Genomic DNA, 20,179 nt, shown 5'->3' with positions numbered 1-20,179 from the left:
TAACACGCATCCCCCTTCATTCAATAATGCATTCCTTTTAATATCTCGATTCTCACTCTTATTGTGAGCGTTATCACCATTTAGCCAAAAAAAATTAATTCATACGTTTACTGATTCAAACTAACTTTGTTAATCTAATTTGGACACTCCTCCCCTCGGATTGCAGCATTTGACAAAAATCATGTGACTTTAACCTCTTCATATCCTCACATTACTTCTAGTTAATATGATACATTATCTTTCTTTTTAGTTTTGAATTAATGTTCATTATCTTCATTGCATTTGTTCTTGATGGTTTTTTTTTTATCATGTTGTTAGATTTAGTGGTTAGGTTTGTGAATGCTTGCAATTAGTATTTGCAATTGTGTGAAAAATATTGTCTATAGGACGCATTCGAATGTTATTTTTTTGGGTGTGAGATATCTCCATTATATCCCATATATTGAGATTAATTAGTGTCTCTGTGTTGAGTTTGATGAGTGTACTTACGTGTTGGATTGATAGCAATACAAAATATTCATTAAAATTTTGATATGTGTATTGATATTGTCTCTAGAATAATTTGATCATAGAAAATGGCTCATGAATAACCAATACACATGTATGATTGATTATCACAACATGCTTTAATTCATAAAGAGATGACTAAATCTTTTTGAGCTAAAAGTATGAAGTGTGAAGTAGGCAAACATTTAGCACTGTTTAGAGGTCGTCGTCACATGGTCGTGGATTTCGGTCTCATGGAAGACCTCGGACCCATGCATTTGATCCTCCACTTTCTCCCTCCTCACCTGTGGAATTTTTTGGAGGCCCGTCAGACATGTATTTCTTCCACTATTTACTTATGATTTAAAACGTTTGATTTATTATAGTTATATTGACATTAATTACATGGCGTTGACGCATTAATTTTTGCAGTTACGTGAGACACTAAAGTGCACTAACCATGGTAGGAAGATAACACGCTAAAGCATCCTAAAGTGCATTAAAATGGTGACTAATCAAAAACTTAACTAGGTCATAATATCATGGAAACTCTTTGTCCCTAAATATTTTGTGAATATGTCTACTTATAATTGTTTGGTTGGCAAGTAAGTTATAGAGATAACACCAAATTTAATATGTTCACAAGTGAAATAGCAGTCATCTTCTATATGTTTGCTTTTCTCATAAAAAAACTTGAATGATAGCTAAACATAAATTTGCTTGGAGAGTTGCTAGCAATTTACGTAGACATAATATTTCATTAGTAGCATGAGCCATTGCATAATACTCTTCCTCCGCTTGAGGATCTTAAAATTGTAACATATTTCTTTGTCTTTTAGGACATAAGTGTATTTCAGAATTTCATCAAATATCTAGAATTATATTTTCTAGTGATAGAACATGACATCTAATCTGATTTACAATAATCAACAAATTTTAAATCTTTTTCGTTGGTAGGATTATGCCTTGACCTAGAAAAGATTCCAGGAATCTCAAGACTCCCATGACTGCATCCCAATGATCTTGGAGAGGGAGTTTGCATATATTGGCTTAAAATTTGAACTTAATAAGTTATCTCGGATTTGAAAATCTAGAAATAGTGAGGTTGATAAGATGTCCCATTAGTCTCAGATATCTGATTCTGAATAATGTTGTCCCTTAGCTATAGCCAATGATCTTGGAGAGGGAGTTTGCATATATTGGCTTAAAATATGAACTTAATAAGTTATCTCGGATTTGAAAATATAGAAATAGTGAGGTTGATAAGATGTCCCATTAGTCTCAGATATCTGATTCTGAATAATGTTGTCCCTTAGCTATAGCCAATTTATGATTTTGTCTCATCGAAAAAGGAGATGGCTTACAAACAAACATGTCACATTTATTGAATGTCCAAAGTATATTTTCTTTGACAAATTAATAATCCTTTCAATCCTCGAGCCAATTATAAATCAAGAAAATACTACAAATCTCTTAGATCCTTCCTATGAAAATTACTAAGATATTATTAGAATTTTATACAAGCAGTTGACTTATTTCCAGCTGCTACAAAATCATCAACAAAAATTAACAATCCAATAAAATTGGATTCACATTCATATGTAAAAGGGATATGATCTGCTTGTCTTTCTTTAAAATTATAATTGAGCAAGGACATGGAAAGTTTATAGTACTAATTCCTAGAAGCCTGTTGTAGACCATAAAGAGACTTCTTTAGGTGGACACCAAGTTTTTCTTGGGAACTTTGTATCTTGAGGTAGACTCATGTACACTTATTCAATGAGAACTCCTATAAGAATGAGTTGTTAACATCCATCCAATAGAAGAAGCTCTCATCATTTTGCTACTGCAATAGTTAGTAAATATCTAATTTTAGTCATTTTTGCTAAAAGTGAAAATGTCTCATTGGAGTGTTTGCGTTCTACTTGTGAATCCTTTTGCCACTAGTCGAAAATTATATTTATTAATCTCTCATGTAGCCTTGGCTTAATGTTATATACCCATTTTCAATCAACTTTCTTCCTGAATGTAAGTGAGTGTATACCCAAGTTTCTGTAGTTTCCAAGGCGTTAAGTTATTATGCCATTGCCTCCTTCATATTGAGCATTTTACTACTTGTGAATATGATTTTGGATCTTCATCTTTAGTGATGTACGCAAGGTATGCGTGAGATTTTGGAGAAAATTAATCATAACTTAAAAAACTTAAAATAGGATAAGCCATGTTTGAAGAAGAATTTGTCTTTGATGAAATGCATGAAGGGTTTATAGCATAGCGGTAGTGATCCTTAAAATGAATAAAAGGATGTTTATTTCTATGAGTTAATTGTAACACCCCACTCAGTTATGACTTCGTCTTCACTATCCAAATATCCTTCTCACATACTCCATTTTTCAATTATGTTAAGGATCCTCTTCTATTTCATAAATGCTTAGCTCTTCATCATTGGAATTTGAAGAGATTCCATTATCGTGGACAACATTTGGTTCTTCTTGAAGAATAGAAGTATGGATTAACTCTTCTTATATTTAAAAAATTTCACATTCTCTTTGATCAATTAAAGGCATTGATTTTTCTTCTTCACAAGGCCACATCAACTTGATGTTGTAGTACAGAAAAACATGGCAGATTTGTCACATAGAAAAATGGAGCATACTTCATTACAAACTCTTCAGTGTATATCAAACTTTCTTTTGTAGTTTCAATTCAAGTAAAGTAGAATGTTGTGGTGCTTGTCGTAGATCAAAATAGTGTAGAAGTTCTTTCAATTTGAGTAGTAATAAAGCAGTGTAGAAGTTCTTTCAATTTGAGTAGTAATAAAGCTGAAGCACCTTTAGATTTAACTCATTGTGATTTATGATTTATGGGGGATATATAATACAACATCTCACAATGATTCGCATTATTTTCTCACCATAGTTGATAACTACATTTGTAGAACATGGGTCTACCATATGAAACACAAAAATGAAACAATAGACATCGTCATTAATTTCTACAACATGATCAAAAGGCATTTTTATGTGTATGTTAAGATTCATAGTGATAATAGGACAAAATTTACTAACTCTAGTTTCAAGCCTACATTCAACTAGAAGAAATCATTCATGAGACATCTTATGTAACTAAACCATACTAAAATGACCGCGTAGAGAGAAAACACACGCATATATTGAATGTTGCACGACCATTACGATTCCAATCTAACCCACTTACAATTGTGTAGAATGTGTGCTCGCTGCAGTCTGCAGCTCATCTCATTAACATAACTCCCACTATATCTAATGAAGGAAATACACCATATGAGATGTTTTATATAATAAGTTCATATTTATATAACAATTCAATCACAAATACAAATCCTCCTCTTCTCTCTTAAACTCTACTCTACCTCCCAAACAGATGTGTTTCTAATTTGTAATGCTGTAATTCTGGTTTATTAATAGGAAAATCACGTTGGAATAAATTTCAATCCAATCCAACTAATAAATTCTAGTTCTCTATCCACAAATTTACTCTAAATAAATTGATCACTTTAAATTATTTCAGCCAAATTAAATATAACATAAATGACTTTAAAACATTTACTTAAAAATTAAGGTGAACAAAGAATTTCAACATAATCAATATCATTTAAAACTGAAATACAACTAACAAATAGTCATGTTTTGCAGCATTCACAGTCAATTTACTACCAACAGTTTGAACTTAATAGATGTTTTACAGCATTCACACAGTCAATGTATTACTAAATGTTTGATCTTAATAATATCCATATAAACAAGTTTAATTTTCATTTTATAACCAAAAAACACTAGTTCTCAATCAGAATAATATAATCAACACCTAGATTCGTAACCCAGGCAAAATGTTCTCCAAGCCAAACACTGGCTCTTAACAGTGTCCATATTGTAAACAACCACCAGACCGGCATGTTGTTACTTCATAAGCATATTGTCTCAAATAAATTATGAACTGCACAAAAATCCAGGCCTGACATTCCCACATTTTCCTATACTGTCCAAACAAAAACTGTGTAACTTAACAAACCAATAAAACACAATGCCATAACAGACTTCTACATTTGCTTCAATACTAAAATCAGTGGGATTAATAAATCGAATGAAATGTAAAATAAAAAGCAGTAATCAGGAGAGATAACAATGGCAAAGGACACACACTTCAGAATCCCGAATATATAAGCTTCATAGAAAATAGCCAATACAAAAGAGAATACCATTTGGTTCTATAATGGTCTAAAACAAAAGACAAATTCTCAAAAACTAATGCAGAGAAGACAACAAACTCTATCGAAATGAAACAAAAAGCTTTGTAATGATAAATCGGCTGACAACTCTGCTGAGAAACACGTAAATCTGCAATAAAAATTTCAATGTAAAATTAGAACATAAACAACAGAACCAGTCTAAGTATAATAAATTGCTAAAAAAGGTCATGAACAAATTATAACAATACAAGAGAATTCTGTAGATTCATTAGTGTAGTTTTTTAGCTAGCATAAAATTCACATAACTGACATTTAACACTGAAAGCTTATACTATAAACATAATAGCATACAAAGAAAATTAGCAGAACACAAAAGATGCGATTTCAGACCCTAAACTATGTTACCAATAAAATCAATACAAGTATATAACCCGGTGTTGTAGACGATGGATCACAAAAAATAGTAGCTTGTCCAGATCCCACTGCACTATAGTGCTACAAGATCACTGTATCTACTATCGAACGAAACATCATATAAAAAAGTTTATAGTGTATCAAAGAAATTGATGATCTATTCACATTCCAATATACTACACACCACTAAAATCCAATAAAAAAAGAGTACACGGATGCAAATTACATTGATCTTTAATTATATAGCACATAGATTCATCTGCAAAAAAATAACAAACCTATGTGGAAGTAACAATAACGGAAAAAGGTAAACACTGTACTTAAATCCACAGCAAGAGTTTATGTTTTAAATCCATTAGAAATAAAATAATACAAGTATTTACACAATCAATGATAAAAAGCAAAAAACACCGCATCAACAAAATACATAAAACCAATGCAAATTTCAATAACATGACTTCGACATATATAGTTGGACAGAGAAAAAAAAAGAACATATTCAATAAGCATCAAAAGTGATGATTTTACCTCTCATATGTTACTTGGATACATGAACACTCTCACACGTGCTCCCTGCAAATGAATCAAAACTCAAAAGTTACAACAACATCCTAAGAACAAACCCAAATAATTAAAACCAGCAATTCATTCAATTTCAAAATGGTTACCATTGATTTAGGCGGAAGATTGGACTTGAACTTAGCACGAACAATACCACTGTTACCATGAGGTCTAGTAACCTTTCCCCATAAACAACGGTAATGGGTACCATTCTTCTTCACCTTAGCCTTGTAGATATAGGCCATTTTCTTTCCAGCATACCACGCTACCTCTTCCTTTGTGTTCACTCCCTCGATTTGAATCAGGGATGTGTTTGGGTACTGATTTGATTTGGATCTAAAACAGACAAAAAAAACATCACCGTCATCATCCATCAAACGCATAAAAAACACAACTTTTAAAACCTAAACACGAAAATTGAATGCTTACCTCTTGTATCCAAGGATTGTTCCCCTGACGTAAAGTCTAATTCAAAGAAAACAAAGAAAGTGTGAAATTGGGTTTAAAAACGAATAGAAATGAATGAGATTAGGGTTCGCAAAAGTAGCAGTACCTGATGCGTTCTCCTTGGCGACCCTTCACCATTTTTGCTGATTGGTACTGCTGGAAGAACGATGCTGCTTAACCTAATTTCAGAATGACGGAAATTTTAGGGTTTTACAGTAAAGAAAACATTGAGGGTGGTACGTTTGGGCTTTTATATGTAACCCAACCCATTTATTGGCCCAATGGGTTATGGCTCATTATTGGTAACTGGTTTTCTTTTGTAATACACCTCTTCTGCATTAAAAAGAGACAATTTCCTATTTTTATTTTATCACATTAGAGAGATATTTTTATTAGTTTTTTCATAATTTTTTATGTTTTTGTTTTAAACTATATTTCAAAAATAAAATTAAAAATAAGAATTAGATAATATCATTATTCACTAATCGTGTGACTTGTGAGCTCGTTGTTAGACTTTGCATACCAACAAAAATTTTAAGTGCTCATAAAAACCTATGAAAGTAATAACTAATTCCAATCTAAAAATTACGGAAATGGATCCCCTTCTGCTCTTTTAGTCCAGTCTTTCCTCATGTGCTAATCCAATAGTTGAATATTCATCAGAAAGAAATAAACAGAAAAATACAGTTTTGAAAATGAAAAGAAAGATAAAATGTGGATGAATGGTTGTGATGGGGGCAGAAGAGAGAGCAGGAGATAGTTGACTGGAGAGGATCCAGATCCAAAAATTACATAGTTGTGCGTTAGTTTCTAATAGTTATTAATGTTTTATTTATAAAAGAAAAATATACATGATCTTAAAACTATGGAATATTTTCAAATTTAAAAATATGAAATTAATTTTGTGAATCAGCAAATATCAAAAAGTTAATACTAAGTTTAAATTGTACCATATTTTTATCTTTTAAAAACCACTTCTAGGGTCCGTTTGGTTCAACGGAGGGGAGGGGAGGGGAGGGAATTTAATCGAGGGGAGGGGAATGGAGGGGAAGGAAGGGGAGGGAATTTAACTAAATATATGTTTGGTTCAAAGAAGGGGAGGGGAGGGGAGGGATTTTTAACAACAAGTATGTTTGGTTCACAAGGGGAGGGGAGGGATTTTAAAATCAATTTACCTTTTTATCCTTATAAATATTATTATTTGTGCTTAGTAAAAATAATTCTTAATAAAAACTTGTTCATTCGTAAACCATAATATAACCGTAAACAACAACACACATTAGTTGAACTATATATCTTCAACGCAAATCAAACTATTATCTGAACTTATGAATCATCTAACCCAATAAAACAATTCCTATAATTAAAAATAAATAAAATAAGATTAGAATATTAAAAAAATTAAATAAATAATATTAGAGTTAAAAAATTTATTTATAACATAAATATATTATATTTACATATATTGTATAATGTTATTATTATTATTAATAGTATAATAAAAAAAGTCTTATTACTATCATATATAAGAACCGATATAAGTATAAGTATGTTTTTATTATAAAAATAATAATATAATATCAAAAACGGAACTTCAACAAAATAAAAAGGAAAAAACTCACCTGAGAGGAACAACGCACCAATAGCAACCACACAATAGAAACAAATAAACGTGAAATAGTACAGAGAAAAAATCTAGTCTTTAATAATTTAATAAGGACAATCTTGGAATTAAAAAAAATAATTGAGGTTAAAATAGGGAAAATAATATAATTATGATTAGTAAATCTTCCCTCCCCTCCGAATCCCTCCAATTTGGAGGGGAGCAAAAAGTGAGTCTAGGAGGGATTTTGCTCCCCTCCCCTCACCTCCCATCCCCTTATAAAAAATGAACCAAACACATATTTTTATAAATATCCCCTCATCTCCCCTCCCCTCCCCTCCATCTACTCCCAACCAAACGGACCCCTAAAGATATGGTTTTAATGGAGATGTGTTGCCGGTTTTACATTAAATCATATAAAAATTCATGACATGATGTAAAATTGTTTTACATGTATTATTGTTTTATGTTAAATTCAAGGAAAATTTATGAGATGGCTAGATGAAATTATTTTACGTGAAAATTTATTATTTATTTTATCAAAGTAGAAAAACCTAAAGAAAAAAACAAACTTTTATGTCATCTTAAAGGTTAACGAATAATTTATTCTAAGTCATTCGCAAGGTCCATGGCAAAAAGTCCATAGACAAACCCCGAGTGAAGAAGTGCACATAACGGGTAGATTTTTGTTGTGCCAGAAGCAAATGTCTTTCCTTCATCATATTACTCATATTTAATTCAATCTAATGTCTGCACAACATGTGGCATCACACGCATTCGATATCAGCCACTCTTAATATATAAGGGTAAAGCATCAATCGAAGGATCGCATTGGCCATCAGGGTATGGGTTTTCGGGGGTATGAACTTCGTCTGTAGATCTAAGTTTCCTAATATTTCATATAGGCTGATATCTATCATAAGTGGGGGGAAAAGTTTAAGTTTTTTCCTGAGGGATTGGATATAGGACCTAGCATTGCATGCGTTTTCGCAGTAATGGAAATAGGGAGCAATACCTGTAATTTGTAAATGGCGCATTGTTCTTCAGTGAAGAGCTCAGGGACATATTGGTGGTTGCCGATGACTTTGGGGCCTAGTATATTGTGAACCAACAGCAAACCACCCTTTTGATTGTTTTCTTAAGCGCTATTGCCATTTGTTGTGGTAGAGGATGCCATGGAGATTGGAGTTTCGCTTTGGAGAAACGATGAAGATGGAGTTTAAAGGTGTGCAGAAAATCTGAAAGAGAGAGGAACATTGAAATGACAAGGAAAAATGGTACTTATAGAAGAAGAGTTTTGAACCGTTTCGTCAAGCAGTGGGAGAGAGAAAGCTCGTATAATGGGACGTGTGTCTTGCAGCTGATTCGCCAATAGACCGTAGCAGTTATTGAGCTACCCACGATCCTCTAGTTCCTAAGGATATCGTGATTGCAGAAAACTGCACGTGAGGTCTGAAGAGACGTTTGGGAGGCGAACGTCATAATTGCGATGACGCCACGTGAAGTAAAAGGTTTCATGGTGTCGAGAATTATGGTAAAAAGATACCTTTTTCTTCGTTACGTCGAAAATGACATTTTTGGGGGGCAATTTGTTAGCTGGTAATTGTGACACCACATGGTTGTTAAAGACTTATGGGACAATTAGTAAGACTTCGACAAGATTAACTTTTTTCCTGAGCATTTGTCGAAGATGCATTTGTAAAGGAAGATGTTAGGCATGGACTTAGAAATATTTTCTAAGTTAATTATTTTAGTTCGACGGAAGAAAGTACTTCGACAGAGAAGTTTAGATTGGAACGAAAGAACATCGACTATTTGCCCCGATTTGTTGTATTTAGAGACACGTGGAGCTTTAGGCAAGAGAGAAGCATGCATTGCGAAATGTGGCGTGCTCTGGTCGAAAGACCGTTAGAAACGATTGTGTCAAATTAATATATATATATATATATATATATATATATATATATAAGGATATTAATGTATATATTCAGGGGTGTGTTCATTTTGTAAAATCTAAGTAAATTCACTCAAAGTACTTGCGAGCCACAAACGAGTCTTTAGGAGAATGTACGTACAAATACACCATTTTCATTCCATTTACAATTTTATGCAACTTTAACTTTTCCAAAATCTTTAAAATTTGTGTCATTTACATTATTGCCATTTACTTTATAATTGTTTTTACTTTATTTTACTCTTTGTACAAGTCATTACGTTACTTTGGGGATTCATGTGCATCAAACGAACTATGTACATAGTTCGTGTCGAAGTGTTCTTCATTACAAACGAAATACATCAAACATAAAGCACATGTCCTAAGATCAGTCTAGTCGATCCTGTGAGTAACCAATAAGTTTAAATATTTTTTGGAGGACTAGCGCTTGTTTACCAATTTTCACGGTAAACAAAGGGTAGGCATCGGTATTCCACAAGGGAAGTGAAAGGTGTTATGGGAACTATCCCATAAATACAGTGAAGCTACTAGCATATTTTGGCAATAAATTGGTCCTACCTTCGACAGTAGAAGCACGTCATAAAAGCCTATTTATTTCCAAAATGGAGCTATATTCTTCTCGACTTTAGTGAGCCAGGCAAGGTATGACTCAAGATCTTTCACCGAAGGGCAACAGCGTTACGCTCTAAGAGCGTTGCTCATATAATCCATATTAAAAGGTTTTTCTTGGTTTGGGGCGTCAGTCAAATACTTTGCATGATCATTTAAGGTTGGAACGCTAGAATCTACTTGAGCACTACCCTTAGCAGCATTTTTTGCTCTACAAACTATGGGTTTTGTTCGGTGGTACATATGAAATAATTCTTTAAGTTTCTCTACATCATCGTTAGGGGCAGGCAGAGGACCCATGTACGCATGAGTTTCACCAGAAATGGATAAAGGAATGATTATATGGGATTTGTAAATCTTGATTTGTTTCTTCAGCAAGAGATGGTTCAGGAACATATTCTTGGTTCCCTGTTAGCAGTGGACCACCAATCCAGGTCACCGGTGATGTGGAATCTTCTTGTTGCTTATTAGCTTTAGTATTCTTAATCTTTGGAGGCGCCATTGTTGAAGTTGTTTGGAGGAAAAGCTTGCTATTTTTTTTTTTTGGTAAGAATCGTATGAGAAAATGGAAGTTTTTAGGCTCAGAGTTTGGAAAAGTTTGAAAAGTTGGAGATGAAGAATATATGTAGAGGGAATAGTCGTTCTCGTTTCTCCCTTTAAAAAATAAAGAGAAATGTTAGTGGGACACATGTATGCTTTTTAGAGGTGAAACAGGAGGTTGCCTATTCAGTTGTCACTATTACTCCTAGAAAATAAGAATAATGACGATGATTGTAGAGTAGCACGTCTCGGTGAGACGTTTGGGAAAAGTGGTCGTAATGACCATGGCGTCACGGCAGTAAACAAAGAGTCACATCGAAAGCTATAAAAAATGTCCATTTCTTCTGTCGACTGAAAAAGACATTTTTAGCGGGGCAATTTGTTAGCTATAAATTCAACGCTCACTAAAGAATAAGATGCAAATTGAATAAAGGAAATATTTCCTAAAAAGAGGCTGACTTCGACGAAGCATTTGGATGGTTTTTGATAGGAAAATGACGAAGAGTTGGTCATGCTGGCAAGGATATATTACATGAGACCTAAAAAGTTTTTTAATCAGTCTGACTTAGAGTTCGACACGAAGGAACTTGAAATTGGTCAATAACTGTATTTTGGCCTTACCCGCTCCTCAAGAAGAAAGAGTGGGGACTTGTGAAAGACGAAACACATGCAGACGAAAACATGTCATATTCTGAACAGAAGACCGTTATAGTTGAATTAGTATAAATAAGGGTCTTAGTAATTATATTTTCAAAGTCCTTTATCATTTATGTACATTTTGAGTCGAACCCTTTTACTTTTCAATCAAATTTATCTTCCTTTACCATTTTATCTTTACAAACAAACATTTACAGTTACTTGCATTTTTCTTTAATATTACTTTTACGTTTAGTATCCAGAAAATCTAAAACAACACACAAAAATTATACACATATGTTATGATCAATCTAATCAATCCTGCAAAGAACCGACACTAACATTATTTACCAAAATCAAAGGTAAATAATAAACACTACTGCTATTTTTTTAAATTAATATTTTGCAATAAAAAAGGAATAAGAGCTTGCTTGCTTGAACGATGCACTGTTCTTCAAGACTGAAGTGATTTATAAACTCAGCTAAACCCTAAAAAAAAAAAAAACCATTTTTGATCAAAGAGCGTGCGAAGAAAATGGTCGGAACCAGAAACTTGATCGTTCGATCATTGGCACTTCGTCACGCAATCAAGAACTCTGTTCGTCCTCTCTTAACCAACACCAACCTTCATTCCAGAATTTCCAAATCCTCTCTCTTCGCCGCCACACTCGCCTCTTCTTCCTACTCCACTCACCTCTCCTTCCACCATTCCCGTTCCCTTTCCTCCGCCTCAGGTTTTTGCAATTTTCATATTTTCTAACCACACGATGCATTGCATAATACTAATGTAGTTAATCAATTTTCAGCTTCCCCTGGCGTTATCCTTGTTAATTCTGCGGAAGAGTTCAATAAAATCCTCAGCAAAGTTCAAGGTATGTTTTTTTTCTAGCTGTTTATTTTTCAATTTTGCTTCACTCACTTGTTTTTTGTTTTTATGAATTATTTCTGATGAATTTGTGTTGAATAGATGACTCGTTGCACGCGATCTTCTATTTCACTGCTGTTTGGTGTGGACCTTGTAAGTTCCTTTCCCTTTTGTTTAGTGAAGCTTGTTTAGTGATCAAATTCCAAATCTAGGGTTTATTTATATAGTTAACAGCTTCACATTGGTTTTGAATTAGAGGCATTCAAACAAAATTATGAGTGAACATCAGCTAAGTAGCGTGTTTTGTGATCTAGTATTAGGGACCCTATGGATGGATTTGGGCCTGAAGAGATGATTCTGGGCCAAGAACGGACCTACCGGTCCTTAAGTGCGGCAAGTTTACTCAAGGAGGGGTAAGAAAGGCACAAAGGCCCGTGAGGGGAATGAGCTGGCTACTTAGTGCTTGGGGTCGTAACCAATTCTGTTAAGCTGAGAGATAGAATAAGTAGTGGAAGGAGTGATTCAAGGAGGCATGGAGAGTAGTGAATTGTAATTTTGTTGAATGGAGAGCATCTAGCACTCCATAGGAGCCCAGCTCTGTTGCAGTAGCGATCAATTAGATCCTTCTGAAAAATCATTCCTAAATATAGTTATAAGCACCTTATCATTTGTTCTTTTGGTTCCTTTAGTTTTCTGCGTCTATTTCTCCTGGTTATTTCTACAGGACCTAACATCTAGTTAGAGTTGATTCACTTAATTATAATTTCTAATCTATAGCTGAATTAGGATATTAGGTTTAATCATTGACGGTAGGTTCACCAAATACCCTCATGGATATTGAAAATATCAATGAAGTCTCTTTTAAGAAATACAAAAAAAAAAATTACAAAATAGATTTCTGCCAACTGTTCTGGTTGAAGGGCTAATCATTTGTTAATACTGCCAAGTGCCTGTGTAAATGTTAAGCAGGTTACTGTCTATGCCCGACGGCAGTATGCTTAGAGGCAGTGTTCATGTTTAATTCTTCATATGTTTTTCTTGGTACCTAAATATTCTAAAAAGAAAATTTCACAGTTTTGCTATTGTGTATTTCTGTTTAGGCAGGTTCATTTCTCCTATAGTTGGGGAGCTCAGTAACAAGTATCCTAATGTGGCAACTTATAAGATTGACATTGATCAGGTGTGGCATATATTTAATAGTGTAATTTATGGTTTTGAATATTGGATCAGATTATGGTTTACATATTGGAATTCGGAAAGCCATTTTTCAACTTTATATTGGATTATCAATAAGATTTACAGTTAACAATTCAAATTTATGATCTATGTAGGTCTAACTATATAATCAATAGTTTGTAAAATTAGCATGATTTCTACCTCTCTTTATTTTATATTTTGGTTGGTTTTTGCTTTTCAAATTTTGCTACATTGGTAGCAACTATCTGGCCATTTCTTTATTGGGATTTGGTGATTTCTCTCTCATGTTTTCAGATTTTCATTACTTTCTTCCATTTTAGAAGCATGAATTTGTGATGACTTGAAAATATTGTTTCTTTATGTGCTACACATCACAGTGGCAGAGTGGCCAAAATATTTACATTTCCCTCTTAATATTTCCCAGGAAGCAATTCAAGACACATTAAGCAGGTTGCAGATTACATCTGTGGTAATTTATTTAATCTTGTCAAAATTTTATTTGTTCAAATATTGTTTGTGGAGATAAAAACTTTCAAATATGCTGTACAGTATAATCTGCCCACTTTTACGCATAAATCACAATAGCCATCAGCCGTTGATAAGAAGAAATGGTTGTGCAATTTGAAATTTTGCTCCAGTTAGACTGTCATCTTTTTTATTAATCCATATCTCTTGTTTGATTCACTCTTTCTGAAATTGCTTCAATGTTTTCAATTTATATAGACTTAAGTCATAAATGTGTAGTTATCAGTAGCTCATCGCAATTGAGTGGCCTTAGGCTGCTGTAGGTCTTCTATTAGGTCGTCGTGTTTTTCTGTGACGAGGACAAAAACCCTTTTCTACCCCATTTAGAGTTATAGAACCATCATGTTTTGGTTATGTTTGTGATTTGCCTTCATTAGGCCATGTTTTTCTGTGACTGGGACAGAATCCCTTTTCTACCCCCTTTTGAATTATAGAACCATCATGTTTTGGTTATGTTTCTGATTTGCCTTCATTTTACATCAGAAGCATACAAATTTCTGATTCGATGCAATGCTGTACAAACTCAATTAGGTAGTGTTTAATTATTTACTGATTTTGGTATGTTCGTTAGTTTTCACATACTCAATGAGGATCTCAGCTAATGTAGAACATGTACCTCTGCTGGTCTTTTTGTAGAGTGAATTCACAACTTGAACTCAAGATTTTATCTCCTTTACTCTTTCTAGAATTAAAATAGTGAATGACTGATGATTATGACTTGTTTTTTCTATGTTTAATGAAATGCTCTGGTTGAACTATATTGGCTCAATTGTTTATATCCAAGTAAATTGATACATTTCTCATTTTTTAGTTCATGAATGTTCTACACTTTGTTTAAACTTGTTCCAGCAATCCTTGTATATATAACCCTGCACAAGTGAGATAGCTTAATAATGATTTACCTTACTGCAGCCAACACTTCACTTCTTTCAAAATGGGAAAAAGACTGATGAACTTATAGGCGCTGATGTTGCGCGATTGAATCATATTACCGAGAAACTCTTCAAGTAATGCTTCATATTTAACTCCATTTTATGTTTTGTTTTGTCAATTTCCTTCTTCTATTAGGTTTTTCATTGGTGCTATTTTAGGTTGTAACATTCTACTCTTCTGGATGTGATTTTTGATCAGTTGCATATTGCTTCCTAACCAAGAGTTCTGTATTTCAGGAAGGACTAAGACGCTGAGGTGGGAATTGCTGTTGGCTGATGGAGTACTGAATGATAAAACTGCAACTGCTTAAGCGTACTTTAGGTGTCACTCCGGTTTAGGAGTTTGGTCTCAAATGTCACCGCCTAACATTGAGACGTATTATTTATGGCAACCGTTTGATGTTATTTTAAATCTCTACGGAACAAGAGAAAGAATTGCATTACTTGTGTAGGACTCGGAATATTTGTTATAATTATAAGTTATTTTTTATATCATATAAAAGAATACTGTGAAGTTGAAATTTTTTTATTCATACATCATTCATTGTTAGTTTTTGTGAAATATATCAGATATGCTGAGAGAAAAGGAAATAGAAGTGGTGAAAACCAGGGAATAAATTGATTAACAAAATGGTTATATATGTAGAGTCTTTCTATAGTATGTGTTATGATACTACTGATATTCATACTCTTCAAGTTTGTTAAGGATTTAAGCTAATTTTCACGCAATCATTTCTTAACATCTAGTAGCTTATCTGAAAAAATATTCTTGGGACAAGATGAATTTCAAAGTAAAAAACTATCGGAATTTCTTATTCCATCCTATAGGAGTGAAAAATATCTTATGGAATTTCAAAAATGTCCCTAAAGATTGGCAATGCATTTCTGAAACAGGTCAAATTGTTTATCTTGATCTCATATTTGTGAGGTATATCAATAATAAAAGAGTATGAACCACCCAGAATACTTTCCTAACTTTGCACTATAGCTTACAGGAGGGCTCCCCATATTTTCTAATATAAATATATTTTATATAAGTTTAAATTTTTAGTAAATATTTTCAGAAATGCAGAAAAATAATTAAGATAAGAGAGGAATAGTCATTCCATCCCAGAATAGTTGTCATGGCTGCACAGTTGGTGCACCAACCTTGTCATCCCCCTCGCGCTTCCACAAACACACTAGGCACGCATCATCATCATTCACAGAACCACACTACGCCTATTCTTTTTGGTTCGCAAATTCCAAATGCCCCACGTGGAAGAAGATCAACCAAACCCCTTGCATTTGCAGCCACAGAAACACAATACCAACAACCCAGCATTCAACCACTCATTGATCTCTTAAAGTCCTGCGAGGAAAATGGGTCTCTGAAACAAGCCAATTGCATTCATGGGCATGTTTTGAAATCCGATTTTAGTGATCGAGACAATTTGGTGTTTCTGAACCACGTAGCTCACGTCTACTCAAAATGCATGGATTACGATTCTGCTCGTAAGGTGTTCGATGGTATGTCTAAGAGAAATATGTTTTCTTGGACTGTCATGATTGTTGCATCGAACGAACATGGCTACTACAGTTACGCGTTTGAACTTTTTTGCATGATGTTGGAGGAGGGTTTGTTGCTTGATGGGTTTGCTTTCTCTGCTATTTTGCAGTCTTGTGTTGGATTGGATTCGTTAGAGTTCGGGGAGATGGTTCATGCTCAAATTGTTGTTAGGGGTTTTCCAATGCATGCCTTTGTTGGGACATCTCTTCTCAACTTGTATGCAAAGTTAGGAAAGTGTGAGTGTTCTGTCAAGGTGTTCAACAACATGACAGAGGTTAATGATGTTTCTTGGAATGCAATGATTTCTGGTTTTACCTCTAATGGTTTATACCTACAAGCATTTGATTGTTTTCTCAACATGATTGAAGTTGGTGTGCCGCCTAATAAAACCACGTTTTTATGTGTTTCGAAGGCAGTTGGGCCGCTAGGCGACATTAACAAGTGCATTGAAGTTCATAGGTATGCTTCTGAATGGGGATTGGATTGCAATGCTTCAGTTGGAACAGCTCTTATTGACATGTATTCTAAGTGTGGGTTTCTATCTGATGCACAAGTACTTTTTGACTCGAAGTTCAGAAGTTGTCTGGTTAGTGCGCCTTGGAATGCAATGATAACAGGCTATTCACAAGCTGGTTGTCACCTAGAAGCTTTGGAAATGTTCACTAGAATGTGTCGAAATGGCGTCAAACCAGATCTTTACACATTCTGTTGTGTGTACAACTCAATTGCTGCTCTGAAGTGTCTGAAAACCTTAAAGGAGACACATGCCGTGGCTCTAAAATGTGGATTCAATGTAAGGGGAATTAGTGTATCGAATGCCCTTGCCGATGCTTATGTCAAATGCGAGTCACTTGAAGCTGGAGAGAAGGTATTCTATAGAATGGAAAAGAAAGATATAGTATCTTGGACAACCATGGTGACGGCATATTGTCAATATTCAGAATGGGGGAAGGCCTTGGCTATCTTTTCACAAATGCGGAATGAAGGCTCTGCACCCAATCATTTTACTTTTTCTAGTGTGATTACAGCATGTGGGGCTCTTTGTTTACTCGAATATGGTGAGCAAATTCATGGTCTAATATGCAAGGCCAGCTTGGATACTGACTCGTGCATTGAAAGCGCCCTAATTGACATGTACTCTAAATGTGGCAATCTGATAGAGGCAAAAAAGATATTTGAAAGAATATCTAACCCGGATACTGTTTCCTGGACTGCAATTATATCCACTCATGCTCAACATGGTCATGTTGAAGACGCCCTTCAACTCTTCAGAAAAATGGAACAATCAGCTGTGAAAGTCAACGCTGTTACATTGTTATGTATACTTTTCGCATGTAGCCATGGAGGAATGGCGGAGGATGGCCTGAAAATTTTCAATCAAATGGAGGGTACCTATGGAGTTATACCAGAAATGGAACATTATGCTTGTGTTGTTGATCTCTTAGGCCGTGTTGGCCGCTTAGATGAAGCAGTGGAATTTATCGACAGAATGCCAATCAAGCCGGATGAGATGATTTGGCAAACTTTGTTAGGAGCGTGTAGGATTCATGGAAATGCTGAACTAGGGGAGATTGCGGCTCAAAAGATTCTATCAACTCAACCGGAACATTCTTCTACCTATGTTCTTTTGTCCAACACTTACATGGAATCAGGTTTACTTGAAGATGGAGTTAGTTTGAGAGATGTCATGAGAGAACGAGGCATTAGAAAGGAACCAGGGTATAGTTGGATTTCTGTGAGAGGTGAGGCTCATAAGTTTTATGCTAGAGATCAACAGCATCCCCAGAAAGACAAAATATACACTATGTTAGAAGATTTGACTAGGAATATGTACATGCATTATGAACCAGAATTAAGTATAATATTCTAACACATGAACTCAACTTTTTGATTACAATAGTGCTTAAAAACTAAGGAAAATAAGGGGTCATCCAGGCTTGTGACAAAAATAATAGCATGCATGATTGATGTTATGACCAAAAGTGAGGTAACAATTGATAGCATGTGGCCAACTAATAGTACAAATATAAAAATCAACTTGAGAGAGGACTGGGAATTGCCATTGGTGTTTTCCAAATTGGAAGGCAATAGTCTATAATGTTGAATCGATGTCAAGTATCCTTGGATTATGGATGACTAATATTTACTGGGGGAATTTCACCAATCACTTTTTGCTAGAATTTTCTCTCCCAACCATGCATGTTGTTCTTTGAACTCTATGACTTTTGTTTAAAAAATCTGAACCTTTCACTTGTAGGTTGTAGCTACTATATAATGTTAGTACAGCATATCTCGTCTACTAGGAATATTTATGTTTACCCATATATATATATATATATATATATATATATATATATATATATATATATATATATATATATATATATATATATATATATATATATATATATATATATATATATATATATATATATATATATATATATATATATATATATATATATATATATATATATATATATATATATATATATATATATATATATATATATATATATATATGGGGACGACTCAAGTGAGAACACTTGGTTATTATGAGAAATGAGAACAATGAATCACGATCATTAAATTTTAATTTTGTTGATTTTAATGGACTGAATTGGTTTCTCTTTCTATGATCCTTAATATTTATTTTAAATCAATATAGAAAGAGAAACCAATCCAGTTCATTAAAATCAACAAAATTAAAATTTAATGGTCGTGATTCATTGTTCTCATTTCTCATAATAACCAAGTGTTCTCACTTGAGTCGTCCCCTATATATATATATATATATATATATATATATATATATATATATATATATATATATATATATATATAACAACTAATTGATGCTCTAATACCCTATAAGCTGGATAATACAGAATATGAACACCAAATTTAGAAAAAATAATGTTAACGTTGTAAATGCAGCGGTTTTGTGAAGATATTTGTCGCCTGTTGGAAAGAAGAAATGGGAAACAAACGGAAACGGCCTTGTTGGAGCTTTTTCCAAACTAAGTAGCAATCTAAGTCGACGTGTTTGGTGCACTCGGGGAAGAGGGAATTGTTGGTGATGTGTCCGCCAGAGACATAATCACAATACAGTAAAACCAGTTGATGAGGGGAATGTGGAGATCTTTGATTATGTTTGTAAGCCATTGGAGCTCACAGAATTTGGAAGCCATGGCTATGTAACTTCAATGGAACTTTCTGAGACGTAGCTTCTTAGATTTCCAAGATACCAAGGAGTCGCCAACAAACTTGCGTGTATCTTAGAACTCAAATGTGAGCTACATAATATATAATTAGTAGGCTTGCTCATGTATTAACTGAATTGTTCAACAACAAAGGAGATGTATGACCGAGTGCTTAGTAAATATATAAGTTGACTTGAAATTGTGCTTTATGCATGACAAATGTTAGGCACGGTGTCTAAGACAATATGTTCAACATCTTAAACCAAAATTAATATATGATAGAAAACAAAATGATAAATCATAAAGCAATAAAGAACACAAAAGAATTGGTAACCCAGTTCGGTGCAACGTCACCTATGTAAGAGGCTTCAATCCAAGATAGGAAATCCACTCTCAATAGTATTAATACAATTAGTCTTAGATGAACAAC

General features: G+C 33.8%; 3 protein-coding genes across 3 annotated transcripts; 2 read left to right on the top strand and 1 right to left on the bottom strand.

Annotated features, from left to right (window-relative positions):
* Positions 1-4,667: 4,667 nt before the first annotated feature.
* On the bottom strand, positions 4,668-6,363 carry LOC131603035 (large ribosomal subunit protein eL33w-like). The gene is made up of 5 exons (XM_058875276.1): positions 6,243-6,363; positions 6,119-6,154; positions 5,797-6,025; positions 5,657-5,701; positions 4,668-4,862 (listed from the first exon to the last, which is right to left on the bottom strand). Exons 1-4 carry the CDS (start codon positions 6,272-6,274, stop codon positions 5,660-5,662), a joined length of 339 nt encoding a protein of 112 aa, XP_058731259.1. The 5' UTR covers positions 6,275-6,363; the 3' UTR covers positions 4,668-4,862; positions 5,657-5,659.
* A 5,558-nt stretch (positions 6,364-11,921) lies between these two features.
* Positions 11,922-15,518, top strand: LOC131603034 (thioredoxin O1, mitochondrial). The gene is made up of 7 exons (XM_058875274.1): positions 11,922-12,212; positions 12,285-12,350; positions 12,446-12,496; positions 13,444-13,523; positions 13,965-14,009; positions 14,978-15,072; positions 15,235-15,518. The coding sequence occupies exons 1-7, from the start codon at positions 12,014-12,016 to the stop codon at positions 15,242-15,244; spliced, it is 546 nt and encodes a 181-aa protein (XP_058731257.1). The 5' UTR covers positions 11,922-12,013; the 3' UTR covers positions 15,245-15,518.
* Positions 15,519-15,671: 153 nt separating this feature from the next.
* LOC131603033 (putative pentatricopeptide repeat-containing protein At1g56570) lies at positions 15,672-18,639 on the top strand. Its single transcript, XM_058875273.1, has one exon. The coding sequence runs from the start codon at positions 16,122-16,124 to the stop codon at positions 18,414-18,416; it is 2,295 nt and encodes a 764-aa protein (XP_058731256.1). The 5' UTR covers positions 15,672-16,121; the 3' UTR covers positions 18,417-18,639.
* The last annotated feature ends 1,540 nt before the right edge of the window (positions 18,640-20,179 follow it).

This window comes from Vicia villosa, linkage group LG5 (assembly GCF_029867415.1).
Source record: "Vicia villosa cultivar HV-30 ecotype Madison, WI linkage group LG5, Vvil1.0, whole genome shotgun sequence".
Lineage (NCBI taxonomy): Eukaryota > Viridiplantae > Streptophyta > Magnoliopsida > Fabales > Fabaceae > Vicia > Vicia villosa.
The sequence above is the reverse complement of the archived record's forward strand: the minus strand, read 5'-3'. Positions and strand labels throughout refer to the sequence as shown.

Excerpts from the sequence above, each read along its gene's own strand:
- LOC131603034 (XM_058875274.1), top strand. The coding sequence starts at position 12,014 with ATGGTCGGAACCAGAAACTTGATCGTTCGATCATTGGCACTTCGTCAC. Across the intron at positions 12,497-13,443 it reads TGCTGTTTGGTGTGGACCTT|GCAGGTTCATTTCTCCTATA; the intron begins GTAAGTTCCTTT and ends ATTTCTGTTTAG. Across the intron at positions 14,010-14,977 it reads GGTTGCAGATTACATCTGTG|CCAACACTTCACTTCTTTCA; the intron begins GTAATTTATTTA and ends ACCTTACTGCAG.
- LOC131603035 (XM_058875276.1), bottom strand. The coding sequence starts at position 6,274 with ATGGTGAAGGGTCGCCAAGGAGAACGCATCAG. Across the intron at positions 6,155-6,242 it reads CGCCAAGGAGAACGCATCAG|ACTTTACGTCAGGGGAACAA; the intron begins GTACTGCTACTT and ends TCTTTGAATTAG. Across the intron at positions 5,702-5,796 it reads ATCTTCCGCCTAAATCAATG|GGAGCACGTGTGAGAGTGTT; the intron begins GTAACCATTTTG and ends ATTCATTTGCAG.
- LOC131603033 (XM_058875273.1), top strand. The coding sequence starts at position 16,122 with ATGGCTGCACAGTTGGTGCACCAACCTTGTCATCCCCCTCGCGCTTCC.